The 25,271-nt window shown below is 40.4% G+C and overlaps 1 protein-coding gene across 1 annotated transcript; it reads right to left on the reverse strand.

The window, feature by feature from the left end:
* Positions 1-354: 354 nt before the first annotated feature.
* LOC140176098 (uncharacterized) lies at positions 355-21,561 on the reverse strand. Its single transcript, XM_072205971.1, has 4 exons — positions 20,642-21,561; positions 19,870-20,203; positions 19,368-19,788; positions 355-527 (listed from the first exon to the last, which is right to left on the reverse strand). The coding sequence occupies exons 1-4, from the start codon at positions 21,559-21,561 to the stop codon at positions 355-357; spliced, it is 1,848 nt and encodes a 615-aa protein (XP_072062072.1).
* Between the last annotated feature and the right edge of the window lie 3,710 nt (positions 21,562-25,271).

Genomic DNA, 25,271 nt, shown 5'->3' on the forward strand with positions numbered 1-25,271 from the left:
GACTGGCCTCTCAGTGAGTATGCACCAGACAAGGAAGCCTAGGTCCGCTGTGATGGAGGACTTATGGGTGCTTGGAAGCACGTAGTGAGATAAGATCTGGGCCTATGCTCGAGCCTCCACAGTAAGGTAGCGTGCGTCAATGCACTTAGGTCGCATCCTGAGTCTCCCTTGGGTCCAAAATGTCTCTGGTTGGGCAATGACCCGAAGGATCGAGTCCCAATCAAACTCAAATTCATACCGCTGATGTAGGACCTTTTGGTAACCATCTGTTTCCTCCGGTACCGGGAAAACATCAAGCACTCGCTGAATAGCCTCTTTCAAAACCGGGACTTGCTTCTGGCGCACATATACTGACTAAAGAGAAGGGGAGTGGTAGTTGGTGTAGAACTCCACCACCCAAGAAAGGTTGGCCTCCTGTGGTCTCTGCATTAGAAATTTCCATTGCCGCCGCTCAATGCGGGGCATCACATACTGAATAATATGGTCCGGTGGGGCGAGTAGATGCTCAGAATGATAGTTCCTCTCAACTATAGCGGGAAACATGAGCTTACAAAAGCGGTTGGGAAACCTTGTGGGGTCCCTTGTCGGATTGCCCTTCTCTTGGTCATCAATATGAACAATTGGCTTCGCCTTCCTTGAGTGAGGCTTAGCTCCTAGTGTAGGGTGCGCCTTGGAGGTTGATTTTTGGGGTGCCCTTCTTGTTGCCGATTTCTTCGACGCCTTCTCCTTGCCTTTCTTGGTGGCCATCCTAAAAAAGGAAGGAAAAGAGGAAACATTAAACCCACAGAATCAACACATAGAAAATAACATGCAAGAAAAAAGTAATGCCCAAAAAGAATAATGCGTCTTGAGGACATGACAACTGTAACATGTGATCAAGACAATAATAAAAGCATGGGTCATAACACTTAGCGTGGGATGCAAGAGTGAGTAAGGCATGCAATAAGGCATGAGAAGGATAAACTCAAGCATCAATAATAATGAAGCAAGTCATGGGTAATGAGCATAAGAATAGTAAACAAGAGGCAAAATAGGCTCAATGCATAAAAAAAAGGCAAGTGGATGAAGAAGAGGCACCAAGTTGAGAGCACAAAGTAAAAATTGAACTAAAATGGTATAGGTGCCTTTCAACAAATACTTAGTGTGCAATATTCAAACAATAAGCAAGTATGAAAAATTCCAACAAATACAATCCCAAATGGAATACCAGTCAACAACACAATACCGCATAGTCACAAAGGAAGCAAGAGACATCAAAATGATCCATCAAAGCAAGAGAAAACTTAATGTTCAACACCCATGGAAAATATGAAAAGAAAGAAAGCAAACAAGCAAGAACCAATCAATAAAAATGCAACTAAGAAGAGAAGAAAAAAGAAACTGAATGCAACTAGTAAGAGAAAGAAAATTTAGGATAAGAGACAAGAAGGAAGAAGGAGTAGGAGTGAACCTTGAGAAGAGAAAGAGAGCAAGGTTGAGTGTAGGTGAAAAATATGAGAGGAGAGGGAAGGGAAAGAGAGGAGAGAGAAAGTATGGGGCCGCCGGAGGCGGTGGTGGTGGTCGCTAGTGGAGTGGCCGGAGACAAGGGTGGTAGGGTGATGGAAGAAGATAGAAGAAGTGATGGAAGAAGAGAGTGGAAGAGGAAACTTGAAAAGGAAAAGGAAATAGAACATGGCGCGTAATGTGCATTAGTTGCGTCTAGGATGCGACGCGTGCGCGCGCTCTACGCATACGCGTGGATGGATAGAGAAGGGAGGTGACGCGTAAGCGTCCCCCACGCGCACGCGTGGGTTGCAGAAAAGAGAGGGGGACGCGTACGCGTCAGGTGACGCGCACGCGTGGGCAGAATTGTGCCTTGCGCACAAAGGTGGCACAAAGTAGGACCAACTCTCGGGTTTTTGTACGAGGAGTGGCATGCAGCACAATCGACGCGTACGCGTTTATCACGCATACGCGTGGGTCGGCTGGCACAAAGTAGGCATAAAGTGGGCATAACTCTCTGATTTTTGTACCAGGGAGTCCAAAATTCACAACCGACGCGTACGCGTCGCTCACGCTTACGCGTGGGTGTGCGAAATGACAAGGGACGTGCAAGCATCACCTACGCTTATGTGTGGGTCGCAATTGTGCCTTTGGCACAAAATGGGCACAAAGTAGCCACAACTCTCTGGGTTTAGTACCAAGAGTTGTGAAACCGTGCCGACGCGTACGCGTACAGCACGCTTGCGCGTGGATGCCTTTTTTTTTTAAACACGAGGAGGGGAAATTATAGCACATATTGGTAGTAATGCATGCTAAAGAAGTCAAAAACATCAAAAATCTCATGTAACACTTAACCTTAAGCATTTCTTCAACATCTCAATTCACTCAAACAATTATCAATGGACTCGTCATAAGCAATTTAACACAAAAATCAAGCAAAAAGCAATTATACCATGAACAAACTCACAAATCAAGCAATCACAAAAGCACAAAGACTCAAAAAGCTATATGCAAGGAGCTATATACAAAGGAAGATCATACCATGGTGGGGTGTCTCCCACCTAGCACTTTTCTTTAACGTCCTTAAGTTGGACGATCATGAGCTCAAATATCCTCGCCTTCGGGTGCGTCGTCAAGAAGGAACACCTCAACCTCTTTGTTTCTTTTCATCTTCTCTCGATGGTATAGCTTCAGATGGTGACCATTAACTTTGAAGATATTGGGGGCTTGAAGGGTTTCTTAGGTGGTAGACCCTATATGGCTTAGCTTTCTCTACTCTATAAGGACCTTCCCACCTTGATCTCAACTTGCCAGGCATCATTCTTAACCTAGAATTATAGAGGAGGACTAGCTCCCCAGCCCTAAACTCTCACTTTTTAGTATTTCTATCATGCACCACCTTCATCTTCTCCTTGTAAAGCCTTGAATTCTCATAGGCTTCCAATTGAAGGCACTCAAGCTCCACTAACTGTAACTTCCTTTCAAATCTAACCCCAAATCTTGTGTTGCATTCTTTTACAGCCCAATACGCTATATGTTTTATCTCCACCGGGAGATGGCAAGCCTTCCCATAGACTAACCGGAATGGACTCATACCAATTGGCGTTTTATACGCCGTCCGGTAAGCCTAAAGCGCATCTCCGAGCTTAGAACTCCAATCCTTCCTATGAGGCTTCACAACCTTTTTCAATATGCGCTTGATTTCCCGGTTGGAGACCTCGGCTTGGCCATTTGTTTGTGGGTGATATGCCGTGGCCACTTTATGGATGATGCTATACATCTTCATTAAACCTGTCATCCTTTTGTCACAAAAATGCGAGCCTTGATCACTCACAATTGCTCGTGGTGATCCAAAGCGGCAAATGATGTTATTTCAAACAAAAGAAAGAACCACATTAGCATCATCTTTTCGGGTGGGAATTACCTCCACCCACTTGAAAACATAGTCAACAGCTAGCAGAATATACATGAAACTATTAGAATTTGGAAAGGACCCCATGAAGTCAATACCCTAAACATAAAAAGTTTTGCAAAACAATATTGTTTGTTGGGTATCTCATTCTTCTTAGAGATATTTCAAACCTAAGGCATTGTGGACAAGAGTTACAAAAGAGAGATGCATCTTTGAAAAGTGTAGGTCACCAAAATCCGCAATCCAAGACCTTCCGAGCCGTCCTTTGAGGACCAAAGTGGCCACCACCCTCGGAAGAGTGGCAAGCCTCCAAAATAGATTGATGCTCGGATTGTGGTATGCACCTCCTAACTATTTGATCGGCACCACATCTCCACAAGTATTGGTCATCCCATACATAATATTTGGATTCGCTTTTAAGCTTATCCTTTTGATGTTGAGAGAAATCGGGAGGAAAGGTGCGAGAAACCAAGTAATTGGCAATAGGTGCATACCAAGGGATCACCTCGGATATTGCTAGCAAGCCCTCAAGAGGAAATGTATCATTGATAGGAGTGGAATCGCCCTTTGTGTGCTCAAGGCGACTCAAGTGGTCCGCCACTAGATTTTGCGAACCACTCCTATCTTTTATCTCTAGGTAAAATTCTTGCAAAAGCAATACCCATCGGATCAACCTTGGTTTGGATTCCTTCTTGGCCAACAAATATTTCAATGCCGCATGGTCCGAATATACTACTACATTGGAGCCAAGTAAATAAGCCTGGAATTTATCCAAGGCAAAAACAATTGCTAACAGTTCCTTCTCGGTAGTAGTATGGTTGGACTGGGCTCCATTTAAAGTCTTAAAGGTGTAGGCAATGACATAAGAAATTTTACCCTCGCGCTGAGCTAGCATCGCTCCCACCGCATAGTTTGATGCATCACACATGGTTTCGAATGGCCTACTCCTGTCAGGCCTTCTTATAATGAGAGCTTGGGTCAAAGCCATTTTGAGTTTGTCGAATGCCTCCATGCACTCTTCACTCAAATCAAATTCCACATCCTTTTACAACAATCGAGAGAGAGGTAGTGCCACCTTACTAAAGTCCTTAATGAAACGCCGGTAAAAACCTGCATGTCCAAGAAAAGCACGGACTTCCCTCACAGAAGAGGGGTAAGGCAAACTAGAAATAACATTGACCTTTGCTGGATCCACAGAAATACCATCATTAGAGACAATGTGCCCTAAAACAATACCTTGCCTCACCATAAAATGACATTTCTCAAAATTTAGCACAAGGTTTGATTTAGTACACCTCTCTAATACTTTTGCAAGGTTGTCCAAGCAAAGTTCAAAAGAGTCCCCATAAACACTAAAATCTTCCATGAATACCTCCATGCATTGCTCTAAAAGATCCGTAAATATACTCATCATACACCTTTGGAACATAGCCGGTGCGTTGCACAAGCTAAATGGCATTCTTTTGTACGCATACGTTCCAAAAGGGCATGTGAAGGTTGTTTTTTCTTGGTCTTCGGGAGCAGTGTGGATTTGAAAATAACCAGAATAGCCATCTAAGAAACAGTAATGAGATTTACCGCATAGGCGATCAAGCATTTGATCGATGAACTGCAATGGGAAATGATCCTTCCTAATAGCCAAGTTCAAACACCGATAGTCGATACACACTCTCCATGAATTTTGAACCCTTGTGGCTATAAGCTCCCCATATGCATTCTTGATCGTAGTAACACCGAATTTCTTTGGAACCACTTGCATGGGGCTCACCCACTCACTATCCAAAATCGGATACATAATGTCGGCTTCCAATAACCGGGTGACCTCCTTCTTCAAACCTCTAGAATGGTAGGATTTAGATGCCTTTGAGGTTGTCAAATTGGTTTGGCTCCTTCTTCTAAGAAATTTCGGTGTTCACATACTTGGGGGCTAATGCCAACTAAGTCTGCCAAGCTCCACCCAATGGCCTTCTTGTTCCTCCTCAAGACATTAAGCAACTTCTCCTCTTGTTTGGAGATAAGTTCCCTTGCAATTATCACCGGGAACTTTTGGTTCTCCTCAAGAAAGGCATATTTTAGGTGGGTTGGGAGTGGCTTCAAATCCACACTTGGTGCATGACTCGGCACTTGGTCATCCGGTGGCACCGGAGGTGGTAGGGCATCTTCTTCACATACATGGGAACTCCCCACACTTGAGTCTTGAATCATACTCTTTCCATCAATATCATCTTGGCGGGTGATAAACCCATATTTTATGATATATTTTGTGCTCAATTCAAGAGATTTATTCAATCCTTCACCCATTTATTCATGTAAATTGCATGGTTTCACTTTCCCTTCCTTATTATGTGATATATGTGAAATATATGTTTCCTATGCTTTGAAATTATTTATTTAATTACCCTTTATTACCATTCGATGCCGTGATTTGTGTGTTGAGAAGTTTCAAATCTTCTAAGGTAGGAATAACTTAAAGGATGGAAAGAAAACATACAAAAATGGAAGGAAAGAACGAAATGGAGTTTTTGAAGAAACTGGCAGCGACGCGAACGCATGGACGATGCGGTCGCATGCCCAGCGCGAAAAGGGAGCGACGCAAACGCGTGACTGACGCAGACGCATGCCATGAGCAGAACACAGATGATGTGTACGCGTGACCGAAGCGAACGCGTGATAAGGAAAACTCCAGATGATGCGACCGCGTGACCCACGCGGACGCGTGACAGATGCCACGCACCAGAAAATACAGAAAATACTCCCAACGATTTCTGAAGCCTTTTTTGGCCCAGATCCAGGTACAGAAAGCAGAGATTAGAGGTTATAAAGTGGGGGAATGGATCCATTCATGAGGATGTCTTCAATTATTCACTTTTCATAGTTTAGATGTAGTTTTTAGAGAGAGAGGTTCTCTCCTCTCTCTTAGGTTTTAGGATTAGTTATCCTCTTAAAGGATTTAGAATTTCAACTCTTCATCAGGTTCAATATTTCTTTTACTTTGTATTTCTCTTTTACTTTCAGATACTTTAATGCTCTCATTTAATTACTTATGTTGCCAAATTTGCTTATGAACTCTTTATGTTTAGATTGATTTTCTCTTATTAATGCAATTGAGGTATTTTAAATCATTGATTCTTATTTAGTTTTTTATGTTATTGGCTTTAATTGATTAACTGGAAGCTGTTGAGTTATCAACTATCCGTGATTGGTTGTTATGTCGGCTAAATTGACTGGTATTCCACTAACTCTAGTCTTTCCTTAGGAGTTGGCTAGGACTTGGGAATCTAACTAATTAGTTCACTTGACTTTCCCTTGCTTTCATAAGGGTTAACTAAGTGGGATTAACTTCCATTCTCATAGGAGTAACTGGGATAGGACTTCCGAATTTTTATACCTTACCAAGAGTTTATTTTACAGTTATTTATTTATTTTACTTGTCATTTAAAATACTTGTTCCTTACTTTCAAAACCCCCAATTTACAAAATTCATAACCAATAATAAGAACATACCTCCCTGCAGTTCCTTGAGAAGACGACTCGAGGTTTAAATACTTCGGTTATCAATTTAAAAAAGGGTTTGTTACTTGTGACAACCAAAACTTTTGTAAGAAAGGTTGATTGCTCGGTTTAGAAACTATACTTGCAACGGAAATTTATTCTGAATTCTAAACCATCAATCATCAGTTCTTTAGCGGGCTTCAGCCACAACATTATCAATCAAATTGCACCGGAAGATAGAATGATCCTCCGGTGGATGTCTCATGGCTTCATCAAGATTAAAGCTCACTTCTCTTCCATCGATCTCAAACGAGTAGGTACCTGATGAGCGGATAATTTATACGCTTTTTGGCATTGTTTTAGTATGTTTTTAGTATATTCTAGTTAGTTTTTATTATGTTTTTATTAGTTTTTATTCAAAAATTATATTTCTGGACTTTACTATGAGTTTGTGTGTTTTTCTGTGATTTCAGGTATTTTCTGGATGAAATTGAGGGACCTGAGCAAAAATCTGATTCAGAGGCTGAAAAAGGACTGCAGATGCTGTTGGATTCTGACCCTCCTGCACTCGAAATGTATTTTCTCGGGCTACAGAAGCCCAATTGGCACACTCTCAATTGCGTTAGAAAGTAGACATCCTGGGTTTTCCAGAAATGTATAATAGTCCATACTTTGCTCGAGTTTTGAGGACGCAAAATGGCGTTTAAACGCTAACTTTCTACCCTATTCTGGCGTTAAACGCCAGAACTGGCATAAAAGCTGGAGTTAAACGCCCAAACTGGTACAAAAGCTGGCGTTTAGCTCCAAGAAAAGTCTCTACATGTGAAAGCTTTAATGCTAAGTCCAAGCACACACCAAGTGGGCCCCAGAAGTGGATTTCTACACTAACTATCCTAGCTTACTCATTTTCTGTAACCCTAGGTCACTAGTTTATTATAAAAACCACTTTTAGTGATTCATTTTGTATCTCATGTCATTTTTACATCTGAATTTTGTATCTTCTACGGCATGAGTCTCTAAACCCCATGGTTAGGGGTGAGGACCTCTGTTGTGTCTTGATGGATTGATGCAATTATTTCTGTTTTTTATTCAATCACGCTTGTTTCTATTCTAAGATATTCATTCGCACTTCAACTTGATGAATGTGATGATCTGTGACACTCATCAGCATTCTCAACCTATGAATGCATGCCTGACAACCACCTCCGTTCTACCTTAGATTGAGTTCATATCTCTTAGCCTCTTGGTTCAGATAAGAGTCTTCGTGGTATAAGCTAGAACTAATTGGCAGCATTCCTGAGATCCGGAACGTCTAAACCTTGTCTGTGGTATTCTGAGTAGGATCTAGGATGGGATAACTGTGATGAGCTTCAAACTCGCGAGTGTTGGGCGTAGTGATAGACGCAAAAGGATCAATAGATCCTATTCCGACATGAGTGAGAATCGACAGATGATTAGCCGTGCGGTGACAGCGCATTTGGACCATTTTCACTGAGAGGACGGATGGTAGCTATTGACAACGATGATCCACCAACATACAGCTTGCCATGGAAGGAGCCTTTCGTGCGTGAAGATGAAGGCAGTCAGAAAGTAGAGATTCAGAAGACAGAGCTTCTCCAAAATCCCAACTTGTTCTCCATTACTGCATAGCAAGTATTATTTAATCCATGTTCTTTTACTTTTTACTATTAAAACTAAGAATTATTACTGATATCCTGACTAAGATTTACAAGATAACCATAGCTTGCTTCAAGCTGACAATCTCTGTGGAATCGACCCTTACTCACGTAAGGTATTACTTGGACGACCCAGTGCACTTGCTGGTTAGTTGTGCGGAGTTCCAAAAGTGTGATTGTGATTTCGTGCACCGAATTTTTGGTGCCGTTGCTGGGGATTGATCGAGTTTGGACAAATAACGGTTTATCTTGTTGCTTTGATTAGGAATAATTTATTTTTGTTGGTTTAGAGTCACTAAATTTGAGTCTTTTATTTGAGTTTAGTTTCACATTTTAAGTTTGGTGTTAATTGCATGCTTTTATTTTCCTTCATTTTTTCGAATTTGCATGTTCTTGGTTCTTTCTTGATCTAAAATTTCTAAGTTTGGTGTCATTTTATTGTTTTTTTCTTCCCTCATTAAATTCAAAAATATTGTTTCTCCTTATTTTAATTGAATTCTCGGATTCTACTTTTAAAAATTGAGATTTCTATCTTAAATTTTTTTTATTCTATGATATCTTAGTTTTTAAAATTTCAAAATTCAAATCTTTTTCAAACACCATATCTTTTTCAAAACCTTATCTTATCTTTTCTAATCTCAAATTTTAATATCACACCTTTTTCAAATCTTTTTAATTAATTAATTGTTTTAGTTTTCTATTTTCCTTTTTATTTTTCTAATTTTTGAATTTATATTTAATTTTATATTTATTTTACTTTATTTTATTTTAGGTATTTAAAAAAAAACAAAAAATATATTTTATTTCCAATCCACGTCATCTCCCTTTCTCCATCATGGACCTAAGTGAAAATGAACAGTCCAGAAGGACTCTGGGGTCATATGCTAACCCCACTACTGCTGCATATGGGAGTAGTATCTGCATACCCCCCATAAGAGCCAGCAGTTTTGAACTAAACCCTCAGCTCATTATCATGGTGCAGCAAAATTGCCAGTATTTCGGTCTTTCACAAGAAGAACCTACTGAGTTTCTGGTACAGTTTTTACAAATTGCTGACACCGTATATGATAAGGATGTAGATCAGGATGTCTACAGATTAATACTGTTTCCATTTGCTGTAAAGGATCAAGCTAAAAGGTGGTTAAGTAACCAACCCACAGTAAGCATAAGAACATGGAAACAGTTATCAGACAAATTCTTGAATCAATTTTTCCCTCCAAAGAGGATGACACAGCTAAGGCTGGACATCCAAGGCTTTAAACAAGAGGATAATGAATCCCTTTATAATGCCTGGGAGAGGTACAGAGGGATGCTGAGGAAATGCCCCTCTGAAATATTTTCAGAGTGGGTGCAGTTAGACATCTTCTACTACGGGCTTACAGAAAGAGCTCAGATGTCTTTAGACCACTCAGCCAGTGGATCTATACATATGAGAAAGACAATTGAAGAAGCTCAAGAACTCATTGATACAGTTGCTAGAAATCAACATCTGTACTCAAGCAGTGAGTCCTCCATAAAAGAAGAGGCTAGGGCAGTGTCTACTGATCCTAGTCCTCAAGAACAAGTTGTTGTACTTAATCAGCAATTGCTCCTTATGACAAAACAATTAACAGAATTTAAAGAGATGCTCTAAGACACTAAAAATGCTAACAAGAATATGGAAGCACAATTGAATCAGACAAGACAGCAGCTATCTAAACAGATAATAGAAGAATGTCAAGTTGTTCAGCTGAGGAGCGGGAAGACATTGAATAATTCAGCTCAAGGTAGCAGAAAGCCAAGAAAGGAACAACTGACAGAGGATAATCCCTCTGAGGACAGTAAGAGCCCAGAGAGGAATAATTCTGGCGTTCAAACGCCACAAAAGGGTGAAAAACTAGCATCAAACGCCCAGTGGATGCTCACTTCTGGCGTTGAAACGCCAGAAAAGGGTGAAAAACTGGCGTTGAATGCCCATTCCATGCCCAGTTCTGCCATTCAAACGCCAGAAAAGGGTAGAAAATTGGCGTTAAACGCCCATCCAACCCCTAATCCTGGCGTTCAAACGCCAATGAAGGATCAGACACTTGCAAGTGCTGATTGTAACCCTCCTAAGAAGGCTTCCTTAACCACCTCTGTAAGAAATAAACCTGCAGCAACTAAGGTTGAGGAATACAATGCCAAGATGCCTTATCCTCAGAAACTCCACCAAGCAGAACAGGATAAACAATTTGCCCATTTTGCAGACTATTTCAGGACTCTTGAAATAAAAATCCCGTTTGCAAAGGCACTTGAGCAAATATCATCTTATGCTAAATTCATGAAAGAGATCTTAAGTCATAAGAAGGTTTGGAGAGAGACTGAAAAAGTTTTCCTCACTGAAGAATGCAGTGCAGTCATTCTGAAAAGCTTACCATAGAAGCTTAAAGATCCGGGAAGCTTTATGATACCATGCACATTAGAGGGTTCTTGTACCAAGACAGCTCTATGTGACCTTGGGGCAAGTATCAACCTGATACGTGCATCCACTATCAGAAAGCTTGGCTTGACTGAAGAAGTCAAACCAATCCGAATATGCCTCCAACTTGCTGATGGCTCCATTAAATATCCATCAGGCATAATTGAGGACATGATTGTCAAGGTTGGGCCATTTGCCTTTCCCACGGACTTTGTAGTGCTGGAAATGGAGGAGCACAAGAGTGCAACTCTCATTCTAGGAAGACCTTTCCTAGCAACTGGACGAACTCTCATTGATGTACAAAAAGGAGAAGTGACCCTGAGAGTCAATGAGGATGAGTTCAAGTTAAATGCTGTCAAAGCTATGTAGCATCCAGACGCATCAAATGATTGCATGAGCGCTGATATTATTGACTCTTTGGTAGAAGAGATCAATATTGATAGAGAATCTCGAATCAGAGCTAGAGGACATCTTTAAAGATGTTCAGCCTGATCTGGCGGAACCAGAGACAAGAAAAGAACCTCTGAAAACTCCTCAGGAAGAGGAGAGACCTCCTAAACTCGAGCTCAAACCACTACCACCATCCCTGAAATATGCATTTCTAGGAAAAGATGACACTTTTCCTGTGATCATAAGCTCTGTCTTAGAGCCACAGGAAGAAAAAGCACTACTTCAGGTGCTAAGGACACACAAGACAGCTCTTGGGTGGTCCATAAGTGACCTTAAGGGCATTAGCCCAGCCAGATGCATGCACAAGATCCTATTGGAGGATGATGCTAAGCCAGTGGTTCAACCACAGCGGCGGTTAAATCCAGCCATGAAGGAAGTGGTGCAGAAAGAGGTCACTAAATTACTTGAGGTTGGGATTATTTATCCTATCTCTGATAGCCCCTGGGTGAGCCCTGTCCAAGTCGTCCGAAAGAAGGGGGGAATGACAGTGATTCATAATGAAAAAAATGAACTGGTCCCTACAAGGACAGTTACAGGGTGGCGTATGTGTATTGACTACAGAAGGCTCAATACAGCCACCAGAAATGATCATTTTCCTTTACCATTCATAGACCAGATGTTAGAGAGACTAGCACGTCATGAATACTACTGCTTTTTGGATGGCTATTCAGGCTATAACCAGATTGCAGTAGATCCTCAAGACCAAGAGAAAACAGCATTCACATGTCCATCTGGAGTATTTGCCTACAGAAGAATGCCTTTTGGTTTGTGCAATGCACCTGCAACCTTTCAGAGGTGCATGCTCTCTATCTTCTCTGATATGGTAGAGAAATTTCTAAAAGTCTTCATGGATGACTTCTCAGTATTTGGGGACTCTTTCAGCTCCTGTCTTGACCATCTAGCACTTGTTCTGAAAAGGTGCTAAGAGACTAACCTGGTTTTAAACTGGGAGAAATGTCACTTCATGGTGACTGAAGGAATTGTCCTTAGACACAAAATTTCGAACAGGGGAATAGAGGTGGATCAAGCTAAGGTAGAGGTGATCGAAAAATTACCACCACCTGTCAATGTTAAGGCAACCAGAAGCTTTTTGGGACATGCAGGATTCTACAAGAGGTTTATAAAAGATTTTTCAAAAATCACAAAACCTCTGAGTAATCTGCTAGCTGCTGATACACCATTTGTCTTTGACACAGAGTGTTTGCAGGCCTTCGAGACACTGAAAGCTAAGCTGGTCACAGCACCTGTCATTTCTGCACCAGACTGGACATTACCATTCGAGCTAATGTGTAATGCCAGTGACCATGCTATTGGTGCAGTATTAGGACAGAGGCATAACAAGCTTTTGCACGTCATTTACTATGCCAGCCGTATTCTAAATGACGCACAGAAAAATTACACAACCATAGAAAAAGAGTTGCTTGCAGTGGTTTATGCCATTGACAACTTTAGATCCTATTTAGTAGGATCAAAAGTGATTGTGTATACTGACCATGCTGCTCTTAAATATCTACTCACAAAGCAAGATTCAAAATCCAGGCTTATAAGATGGGTGTTATTTCTGCAGGAGTTTGATATAGAAATAAGAGACAAGAAAGGGATAGAGAACCAGGTAGCTGATCACCTGTCCCGGATAGAACCAGTAGCAGGGGCGTCCCTCCCTCCTACTGAGATCTCTGAGATTTTTTCGGAAGAGCAACTCTTTGCCATTCAGGAAACACCATGGTTTACAGACATTGCAAACTATAAAGCTGTGAGATTTATTCCCAAGGAGTACAGCAGGCAGCAAACGAAAAAACTAATTTCTGATGCGAAGTACTACTTGTGGGATGAACCATATCTCTTTAAAAGATATACAGACGTAATAATTCGCAGATGCGTGCCTAGAGAGGAGGCACGGAAGATCCTATGGCATTGCCATGGATCACAATATGGAGGACATTTCGGAGGTGAGCGAACAGCCACTAAGGTCCTCCAATGTGGCTTCTACTGGCCTACTCTCTATAGAGATTCCCGAGAGTTTGTGCGTAACTGTGACAGTTGCCAGAGAGCTGGTAACTTGCCTCATGGTTATGCCATACCTCAACAAGGGATCTTAGAGATTGAGTTGTTTGATGTATGGGGTATTGACTTCATGGGTCCTTTCCCACCATCATACTCAAACACTTACATTTTGGTGGCGGTAGACTATGTATCTAAATGGGTAGAGGCAATTGCCACACCCACTAATGATACTAAGACTGTGCTAAAGTTCCTCCAGAAGCATATCTTCAGCAGATTTGGTGTCCCCAGAATACTAATCAGTGATGGAGAAACTCATTTCTGCAATAAACAGCTTGACTCTGCTCTGATCCGATATAGAATTAACCACAAAGTGGCAATTCCATCTCATCCACAGACAAATGGGCAGGTTGAAGTCTCAAATAGAGAACTGAAACGAATCTTGGAACAGACTGTAAGTACCCGTAGAAAGGATTGGGCAAGGAGTCTGGATGATGCTCTATGGGCATACAGAACTGCATTCAAAACTCCTATAGGGACTTCTCCATACCAGCTTGTGTATGGAAAAGCCTATCACCTGCCCGTGAAACTGGAACACAAGGCCTACTGGGCAACCAAATTCCTAAACCTTGATGCCAAATTAGCTGGAGAGAAAAGACTGCTCCAGTTGAATGAGCTAGAGGAATTCAAACTCAATGCTTTCGAAAATGCAAAAATTTACAAGGGGAAAGCAAAAAGATGGCATGACAAGAAACTGTCAGCCAGAGTCTTTGAACCAGGACAGAAAGTTCTGCTATTCAACTCTAGGCTCAGATTGTTCCCTGGGAAATTAAAATCCCGATGGAGGGGACCATATGTGATCACAAGTGTGTCACCATATGGATATATAGAGCTTCAGGATATTAACTCTGACAAGAAGTTCATTGTTAATGGACAGAGAGTAAAGTATTATCTTGAAAGCAATGTCGAGCAAGAATGCTCAAAACTGAGACTAGATTAAAAAGCTCAGTAAAGTCCAGCTAAAGACAATAAAGAAGCGCTTGCTGGGAGGCAACCCAGCCATTAGCATAATGCATTTGTTATTTAAATAATAATTATAGGAGTTTGATATAAAGTATGTTCAAGGTTAATTATCAATTGCAGGATTACACAAAGTTATAGAAGGATTCAGAGCATAAAGCAGAGAAAATGAGCTTACTGGCATGAAAATGACAGTAAGGGGTGTTTTGGGCGTTAAACGCCAGAATGGGTACCATTCTGGGCGTTTAACGCCAGTAAAGATACCATTTTCGGCATTAAACACCGGAATGGGTACCATTCTGAGCGTTTAACGCCAGTAAAGGTACCATTTTGGGCGTTTAACGCCAGAGTTGCAGCATCCTGGGCGTTTAGAAAAATGCCCAGTGATAAAAGATTTCTGGCGTTTAATGCCAGCCAGGGTACCTGGCTTGGCGTTAAACGCCCAAATTGGCCAACAAGTGGGCGTTAAACGCCAGAATGGATACCGTTCTGGGCGTTTAACGCCAGAACAGACTGGGGAGGTAATTTCATTTTCACTTCAATTTTTTTCAAATTTTCATGTTTAAATCCATAATTTTCTGCATAAACATGTTACGAATCTCCATCTCTCAAATTCAATTTTCAAAAACTTAATGATTTTCTAAATTATTTTTAATTTTCTTTCAAAATCTCTTCCAAATCTTTTTCAAAAACTCATTTATCTTTTCAATTCCTTTCCAAATCTTTTCCAACTCATCATATCTTCTTTTAATTCCTAGATGCATCAACAAATTTTCAGATTTAACTTCTTTATATCTTTTTCATATCTTTTGAATTTTAAAATCTCATCCTTTTCATATCATAATTCAATTTTCTTCCAATCATATCTCTCTATCATATTTTTTTAAAAATTTTTGAAATCCCCCCTCCAATTAAAAATACACATTCGGCCATCCCCATCTCTCCACCATTCGAATCTGACTCTCCTCATACTCCTCTCATTTCCTTTCTTTTGCTTGAGGACAAGCAAACCTCTAAGTTTGGTGTGTTTTTCTGTGATCACCGAGCTAAGACTCATTAAGATCATGACCCCTACGGGAAAACAAACCAATTCAAGAGGCAAGAAAGAGAATACTCCAAAGAGTCTTTGGAATCAAGAGAGGTTCTTAACCAAAGAACATGCAAACCATTACCACAAAATAATGGGTCTGAGGTCAGTGATCCCGGAAGTTAAATTCGATCTGAAAGAAGACGAATATCCGGAGATCCAAGAGCAGATTCGAAACAGAGGCTGAGAAATTCTAGCTAATCCTGAGACAAAGGTGGGGAGAAACATAGTTCAGGAATTTTACTCAAATATGTGGCTGACAGATAAGCAGAGAATAACTGGAACCGCCTTTCGTACCTTTCGAATGATGGTCAGAGGAAGGATTATTTACTTCCACCTGAACAAAATAAGAGAGGTCTTCAAACTGCCTCAACTGCAAGATGATCCAGAATCCTTTAATAGGAGAATGGTGAGAGTAGATAAGGGGTTGGACCAAGTTCTAGAGGACATATGCCTCCCTGAAACTAAATGGATAACCAAAACAAAAGGTGTCCTAAACCAACTCAAGAGAGGAGATCTCAAACCAATCGCTAGAGGCTGGTTGGACTTTATTGGGCATTCTATACTGCCCACTAGCAACCGCTCTGAGGTCACTGTAAAAAGGGCAGTGATGATTCATTGTATTACGCTGGGAAACAAAGTGGAGATTCCTCATCTGATTTCTTGTGAAATTTACACAATTGCAAATAAGAACTCCACTGAAGCCAAATTAGCTTACCCAAGCTTAATCTCTTTGCTGTGTAAAGATGCTGGAGTGAAGATGGGAGTAGATGAATTCATCCCAGTCGAACGCCCAATCATCAAGAAGTCAATGGAAGGACAACAAGTGCAAGATAACTCCATCGAAAGGAGGGCGCAGGAATTCCTCCCAGAAATTCCTCAAATTGACTACTGGACCCACCTAGAAGCATATGTCACAAAGCTGCAAGAAGCTATGGAGCAACTTAAGGAAGAACAACAAAATCAAAATAGCATGCTCTGCAAGCTGCTTAAGGAACAGGAAAAGCAAGGGCGCGAGCTACAGGAGTTGAAGCGCTAGAAGCTCTCCCTTGAGGAACCAGACACCCCACAAATTGAAGGAGCATCCATTTCCCAAAACAAAGGTTGTTAAGTCCTAAATCTGTGATAAATTTTATTAGTATAGTTCTATTTTAAGAGTCATTTATTTTTATATTTTTAATTTCCTTATTTTTATTATTATGGGTCTGCCTTTATGTTTATTTTATGTCTAATTTCCTTATGATTAATAAAAATTAGAGTCTATACCTTAAAGTTATGAGTGTCCTATAAATCCTTCACCTCTCTTAAATGAAAAATGTGCCTAATTACAAAAGAACAAGAAGTACATGAATTTCAGATTCTATCTTGAAATTAGTTTAATTATTTTGATGTGGTGGCAATATTTCTTGTCTTCTGAATGAATGCTTAAACAGTGCATATTTTTGATAGTGAAGTTGTGAATGTTAAATTTGTTGGGTCTTGAAAAAATGATGGAAAAAGAAAAATATTATTGATGATCTGAAAAATCATAAAAATTAATTCTTGAAGCAAGAAAAAGCAGTGAATAACAAAGCTTGCGAAAAAAAGTGGCGAAAATTAAAAAAAAAGAAAGAAAAAGAAAAAGCAAGCAGAAAAAGCCAATATCCCTTTAAACCAAAAGGCAAGGGTAAAAAGGATCTAAGGCTTTGAGCATTAATGGATAGGAGGGCTCAAAGGAATAAAATCCTGACCTAAGCGACTAAATCAAGCCGTCCCTAACCATGTGCTTGTGGCATGAAGGTCCAAGTGAAAAGCTTGAGACTGAGTGGTTAAAGTCGTGATCCAAAGCAAAAAGAGTGTGCTTAAGAACTCTGGACACCTCTAATTGGGTACTTTAGCAAAGCTAAGTCACAATCTGAAAAGGTTCACCCAGTTATGTGTCTGTGGCATTTATGTATCTGGTGGTAATACTGGAAAACAAAGTGCTTAGGGCCACGACCAAGACTCATAAAGTAACTGTGTTCAAGAATCAACATACTGTACTAGGAGAATCAATAACACTATCTGAATTCTGAGTTCCTATAGATGCCAATCATTCTGAACTTCAAAGGAAAAAGTGAGATGCCAAAACTGTTCAGAAGCAAAAAGCTACTAGCCCCACTCATCTAATTTGAACTAAGTTTCATTGATATTATGGGATTTATAGTATATTCTCTTCTATTTATCCTATTTTGTTTTTAGTTGCTTGGGGACAAGCAACAATTTAAGTTTGGTGTTGTGATGAGCGGATAATTTATACGCTTTTTGGTATTGTTTTTAGTATGTTTTTAGTATATTCTAGTTTGTTTATATTATGTTTTTATTAGTTTTTATTCAAAAATCATATTTTTGGACTTTACTATGAGTTTGTATGTTTTTCTGTGATTTCAGGTATTTTCTGGCTGAAATTGAGGGACCTGAGAAAAAATCTGATTCAGAGGCTGAAAAAGGACTGCAGATGCTGTTGGATTCTGACCCTCCTGCACTCGAAATGGATTTTCTCGGGCTACAGAAGCCCAATTGGCGCGCTCTCAATTGTGTTGGAAAGTAGACATCCTGGGCTTTCCAGCAATATATAATAGTCCATACTTTTCTCGAGTTTTGAGGACGCAAAATGGCGTTTAAAAGCCAATTTTCTACCCTATTCTGGCGTTAAACGCCAGAACTGGCATAAAAGCTAGAGTTAAACGCCCAAACTGGCACAAAAGCTGGCATTTAACTCCAAGAAAAGTCTCTACATGTGAAAGCTTCAATGCTCAGCCCAAGCACTCACCAAGTGGGTCCCAGAAGTGGATTTCTACTCTAACTATCCTAGCTTACTCATTTTCTGTAACCCTAGGTCACTAGTTTATTATAAAAACCACTTTTAGTGATTTATTTTGTATCTCATGACATTTTTACATCTGAATTTTGTATCTTCTATGATATGAGTCCCTAAACCCCATGGTTGGGGGTGAGGAGCTCTGCTGTGTCTTGATGGATTAATGCAATTATTTCTGTTTTCTATTCAATCACGCTTGTTTCTATTCTAAGATATTCATTCGCACTTCAACTTGATGAATGTGATGATCTGTGACACTCATCACCATTCTTAACCTATGAATGCGTGCCTGACAACCACCTCCGTTCTACCTTAGATGGAGTGCATATCTCTTAGCCTCCTGGTTCAGATCTGAGTCTTCGTGGTATAAGCTAGAACTAATTGGCAGCATTCTTGAGATTCGGAACGTCTAAACCTTGTCTGTGGTATTCTAAGTAGGATTTAGGATGGGATGACTGTGATGAGCTTCAAACTCGTGAGTGTTGGACGTAGTGACAGACGCAAAAGGATCAATGGATCCTATTCCGACATGAGTGAGAACCGACAGATGATTAGTCGTGCGGTGACAGCGCAGTTGGACCATTTTCACTGAGAGGACGGATGGTAGCCATTGACAACGGTGATCCACCAACATACAGCTTACCATGGAAGGAGCCTTGCGTGCGTGAAGAAGAAGGCAGTCAGAAAGTAGAGATTCAGAAGACAGAGCATCTCCAAAACCCCAACCTGTTCTCCATTACTGCATAGCAAGTATTATTTAATCCATGTTCTTTTACTTTTTACTATTAAAACTAAGAATTATTACTGATATCTTGACTAAGATTTACAAGATAACCATAGCTTGCTTCAAGCCGACAATCTCCGTGGGATCAACCTTTACTCACGTAAGGTATTACTTGGACGACCCAGTGCACTTGCTGGTTAGTTGTGCGGAATTGCAAAAGTGTGATTGTGATTTCGTGCACCAGTACCCGAAAACGCATCCAATTTGAACCGGGAGATCTTCAAGAATGGCCTCCCAAGAAAAATAGATGATGTCCTACCGGTGTCACTAGGGGGCATCTTGAGAATATGGAAATCAATTGGGAAGACGAACCCTTTTATACTCACTAGAACATCCTCCGTAATACCTACCACAGAAATTATGCTTTTGTCCGCCAAAACAAACCGGGCGGCCAACCGTTTCAATGGTGGAAGCTTTAAGACCTCATAAATGGACAAAGACATGATGCTCACACAAGCACCAAGATCACACATGCAGTCAACAAATTGTACCCCATCTATGGTGCAAGTGACTAGGCAAGGACCGGGGTTGCCACACTTCTCCGGTATATCACCCATTAAAGCGGAAATTGAGCTCCCCAATGGAATGGTTTCTAAATCATGAATTCTCTGCTTGTTCATGCATAAGTCCTTTAGAAACTTGGCATATTTAGGTACTTAGTGGATAGAAGCAAAGAGAGGAATGGTTACCTCAACTTTCTTGAATATCTCCACCATTTTGGGGTCCAACTCAACTTGCTTCTTGGTCTTCCTTGCCAATGTGGGAAAAGGAATTGGAGTAGCTTCTTGCAAGACATTTCCATCCTTAGGAATTTCACCCCTTGGTTGAGCAATCACGTCTTCTACTTCCTCTTGTACCTCATCCTCCTCTTCGACTTCTTCTACTTCAACCACATCCTCATCTTGAGTGACCTCTTTTGGGCTTGGCTCACTCCTCTCTTGTAATTTGGTTCCGAACCTCAAGGTGGTGGCATTGATGCTACCCTTGGGGTTGGGTATGGGTTGAGAAGGTAGTTCACTCGAGCTTTAGGGTTGAATATTAGAGGTAGAGGTTGATTCTATGCAGAAAAGAAAGGCTTGGATGGTAGAGGTGAGACCATTAATGCTAGAGCTAATCGAGGCTTGAAACTCTTTTTGTCCTTGAATGAGAGAGCGGATGGTCTCGTCTTGGTTGGAAGAAGAAGAAGGGTAAGTAATTTGGGGGGATTGTGGTTGGTTGGGTTGTGGTGCTTGCCTTTGATGAGGTGCTTGGTAGGCTTGGTATGGTTTGCCTTGGTTTTGGTGTTGATATGGAGGGTTTTGTTGGTATCGGTTTTGTTGGTGGTTGTTGTTCCACCTTTAGTTCCCGCCATTGTCCCTTCCTCCTTGATTATAGTTGTCCCTCCATCCTTGGTTGGAATTATCTTGCCAACCTTGATTATAATTACCCCCTTGATTATAGTTGCCTCTTTGTTGATGATACCCTTGGTTTGGACGATTATAGTAGGCATTAGTAGCCACCAAGGTATTATCCTCTTGGAGGTTTGGGCATTCATCGGTGTAATGGGAGTAACAAGAGAAAATTCCGCACACTCTTTGGGGGACCAATTGTTGACTTAGTTGTTGTTGAGGAGGTGGAGGTTGTTGTTGATTGAGTTGGAGTTGCTTGAGAATGTTTGTCATTTCTCCCAAGGTCTTGGTAAGGGCGGCGGTCTCACCACTAGAAGAAACTTCATTTATGGCTCTTGGATGATGGTTTCTTTGTCTAGCATGTTGGGTGGACTCGGCCAAATCGGTGATTAGTTGCCATGCTTCCTCTGCCGTTCTATACTTTGTTAAGGAACCATTTCTTGAAGCATCCAAAAGGATCTTGTCTTGTGGTTTCATTCCTTGGCAAAAATAGCTAATCAACACTAGAGTGTCAATCATATGGTGAGGGCATGAGTCAAGAAGTCTCCGAAACCTTTCCCAATACTCGTATAGAGTTTCCATTTCACCTTGGACAATGCATGAAATCTCTTTCCTCAATCTATCCGTCACTTTCGGAGAAAAGAATTTATCTAAGAACTCCATTCGAAGCAAATTCCAATCACTGACAATCTCATCGGGCAAAGTGTAGAACCACTCTTTGGCTCTTCCCTCAAGTGAGAATGGGAAGGCAAACAACCAAATAGCAACCTCATCGGAACCCTCCCGTCTTGTTGTTGAACATACACCTTGAAAATCTCTGAGGTGTCTAATAGGATCTTGGGTGGAGAGCCCATGAAACTTGGGTAGAAGATTAATCCAAGCGGTCTTAAGCTCAAAATTAGCATTCAACTCCGGATGACGCACTTGAAGCGGTTGAAGAACAAAGTCCGGAGCACCGACCTCCTTAAGAGTGACTCTCCGTGGAACGGCCATAGTATCAGTACCTAGCTAAGTTAATGGAAGAGGTATTAGTAGTATCAATGGAAGAGTATATCATTCCTTCTTCGAATGACGCTTTCGATTTAACCTCGGATAGGGTTGGTGAATTGGTAGGAACCCTTTCACCACCTCCAAAGGCCAACCGACGCCGAGCTTGCCTAATATGGAGTAAAGTTCTCTCAATTTCGGGATCAAAAGTAGCTAAGCTCGGATCTGGTAGTGAACGCGTCATTCAATAAAAGAGGCATAGAGCTTATGACAACAAAATGCACTAAACAAGGATTAATCCTAACTAACAATTGAGCTAGCAAACAATCAAGACAGAAAAATGTAAGTATTCACATATCAACATATTTACACTAACCAACAACATGGCACACATATGCAACTCCCCGGCATCGGCGCCATTTTGATGCGTATTATTTTGTCGGTATAGAATTTTTACCAATAAATTCCGTCGTGAGTATAGTCTAAACCAACAGCTATAACACATCAAACAAAGAAAATGTGTGTCCACAATTCAAATCAATAATCGAGAGTACTAGTCCCGAGTCGTTCTCCCTAGGAGTTGCCCTAAGATGCACATCATTGGTTAGGAGTTCTCTTGGTGTTTTGAGATTGAACACGAGAAATGTGAATAGGCTTGAATCAAAGCAATGAACAACTAGTACTTAGACTAAGGGACACAAGAACTGGAACTAAACAAGAGTGAATGACAATCAATCAATATAAAATCCTTGGCAAGGGGTGAGAATTGGAAGTCCTATCATCATTATCTCCATCAATTGTGACATCAATTGGCTATTGCTCCACTTAGTTAACCTCTAAGTCAAGTGGAGATAATCAATTTGAGTCCACAAGTCCTAGTCAAATCCTAGGGAGAGACTAGAGTTAGTGTCATTCAAATCAATTAGTAATTTTCAATTGTCAATCAACAAAAGACCTTGACAATTCAAGTGTCTCCAATTACCCAATCCCTAAGCCAAGAGTGAAGATCTACTCCATAGCTATAGTTGACATTTTTTCAAGCATTTGGTGAGCAATAATGGAAGACGTCATGAAACTGAAAAGAGAATTTGAAGTAAAGCTTTCTATTACAAACAATTAACAACAATCAAGCAATTAACAACAATGAACATGAAATTCCTCAATTCATTAATAGAAATCAAAGTAATAAGATCCAAATCCATGATCTACAATGCTAGAGTAACAAGAACACTAAATTGAGAGTAGAAGAATGAGATCTACACATTAGAGCAATGTAAAATTAAATTGAATTCAGATCTAACCAAAGGATCCAAGTGCAATTGAAATTGAGAAAGCCAAAATCTAGAGAGAAGTTAGATCTCTCTAGAAACATAACTTCCCAAAACTAACTAAAAAGTGTGTAAAGTGTGAATCCCCCCTTAATCCTTGGTCCTTTATGTCTTTTCCCTCCAGAATTCTGCTCAAAACTGGGCTTGGGGCTCCTCTGAAATCTCCGGCCACATTTTTACTAAAGAAGTCACGTGCCGAGTGATAAACCACTATTTTATGGTTTATCTTGTGCTCAATTGAGTAGTTTTTATCAAGTCTTTGCATACTTATTCATATAATTTGCATGGTTTTACAATTTCTTCCTAGTTTTGTTCTATAATCGAAAACTTGCTTCTTTGGCCTTAATTTTGCTATGTTTAATCCTCACTTATTACCATTCGATGCCTTGATATGTGTGTTAAGTGTTTTCAAGGTTTATAGGGTAGGAATGGCTTAGAGGATGGAAAGGAAGCATGCAAAAGTGGAAGGAATACAAGAAACTGAAGGAATTGCTGAGCTGTCCAGCCTAACCTCCTCGTACTAAATCGACCATAACTTGAGCTACATAGGTCCAAATGAGGCGGTTCCAGTTGCGTTGGAAAGCTAACATTCGGGGCTTTAAAATGATATATAATTTATTATAGTTGCCATGCTGTTAGATGACGCGTACGCGTGGATCACACGTACGCGTGACATGGCAAAAGTTCAATCCACGCATACGCGTGGACGACGCGTATGCGTGACAGAGCAACGTGCTGGACGTATCAAAAATCACTGGTGGTAATTTCTGGGCTGTTTTTGACCGAATTTTCATCCCAGAAAACATAGATTAGAGGCTACAGAATGGGAAAATTCAGAGATTCATACAAACAACTTCTCATTCACATAATTTTAGGTTTTAGATGTAGTTTCTAGAGTTTAGGGTTTAGGATTTCTCTTAGTTTTAGGTTTATTTCTTCTCAATTCTAGGTTCAATATTCCTTTAATTTAGTTTCTTTTCTACTTTTATTTGTCTTAGTATCCTACTTTATCTATTTCCCCTATACTTTATGTTGCTATTTGGTTTATGAATTCTCATGTTTAATTTGATTTTTTATTTAATGCAATTTGAAGTATTTCATATTTATGATTTTAATCTAGCTTTTTATATTCTTAGCTTGAATTGATTAACTGGAGACACTTGAGTTATCAAACTCCTTGTTGATTGAAAATTGGAATTTGCTGGTTAGTTTGGATCCCTCTAAAGCTAGTCTTTCCTTCAGAGTTGACTAGGACTTGAGGAATCAAATTGATTAGTCCACTTGACTTTCCTTTATTTAGTAAGGGTTAACTAAGTGGGAGCAATGAACAATTCTCATCACAATTGATAAGGATAACTAGGATAGGACGTCCAGTTCTCATTCCTTGCTAAGAGCTTTATTATTTATTATTTTAATTTTGCAATTTGCTTTTCCTGTTCATTATTCAAAACCCAAAAAGATATAATTCCATAACCAATAATAACTACACCTCCCTGCAATTCCTTGAGAGACGACCCGAGGTTTAAATACTTTGATTTATTTTATTGGGTTTGCTTTAGTGACAAACAAGTTTTTGTATGAAAGGATTATTGTTAGTTTAGAAACTATACCTGCAACGAGAATTTATTGTGAATTCATTACTAGCAAAAACCTGTTCATCACCGAGCGTCACGCGTACGCGTGGGTCACACGTACACGTCGATGAGAATTTGCAAGTCACACGTACGCATTAGGCACGCGTACGTGTCGATGGGATTTTTGCTCAGCCACGCGTATGCATCCACTTTTACGCACCTATCCAGATCCTAGCTCCCACGCGTGCGCGTTGGCCACGCGTGCGCGTCGATGCCAATACTCCAAAGCTCCATTTTCCATGCTCTTTCCACTTATGCATGCTTCCTTCCTCTCTTCCAGACCATTCTTGCCCCTATAAACTCTAAAATCACTCAACAAACAGATCACAGCATCGAATGGTAATAGAGGGAGATCAAAATATAGCCTATTTAGGGCCTAAAAGGCATGTTTTCAACCATCAAGCAATACTAGGAAGGAGATACAAAACTATACATTTTATATGGATAAGTATGATAGAATATTGATAAAACGCTCCAAATTCTACACAAAATAAACCCTAAAATTGTTGTTCATCAATAGGACGTCGTGCGCTTTGGTGTAATATTGTGCCTCTCGTATGAGCCTTTTTGCCTCCCTTTTATCTGTGGGGAGTGTTTCGGACTTGAGGTAGTTGATTATGGGGGTCATCCACCCCTGGTCCTGGTCTGATATGTTTAGGACCTTCTCTTCCTCTGAGGTTGACGGGTTTTGTAGGGTTTCTTGGATGAGGCTTCTATTATTGCCCCCTGGTTTGGTGCTGGCTAGTTTTGAAAG

Source organism: Arachis hypogaea, chromosome 11, assembly GCF_003086295.3.
Source record: "Arachis hypogaea cultivar Tifrunner chromosome 11, arahy.Tifrunner.gnm2.J5K5, whole genome shotgun sequence".
NCBI lineage: Eukaryota > Viridiplantae > Streptophyta > Magnoliopsida > Fabales > Fabaceae > Arachis > Arachis hypogaea.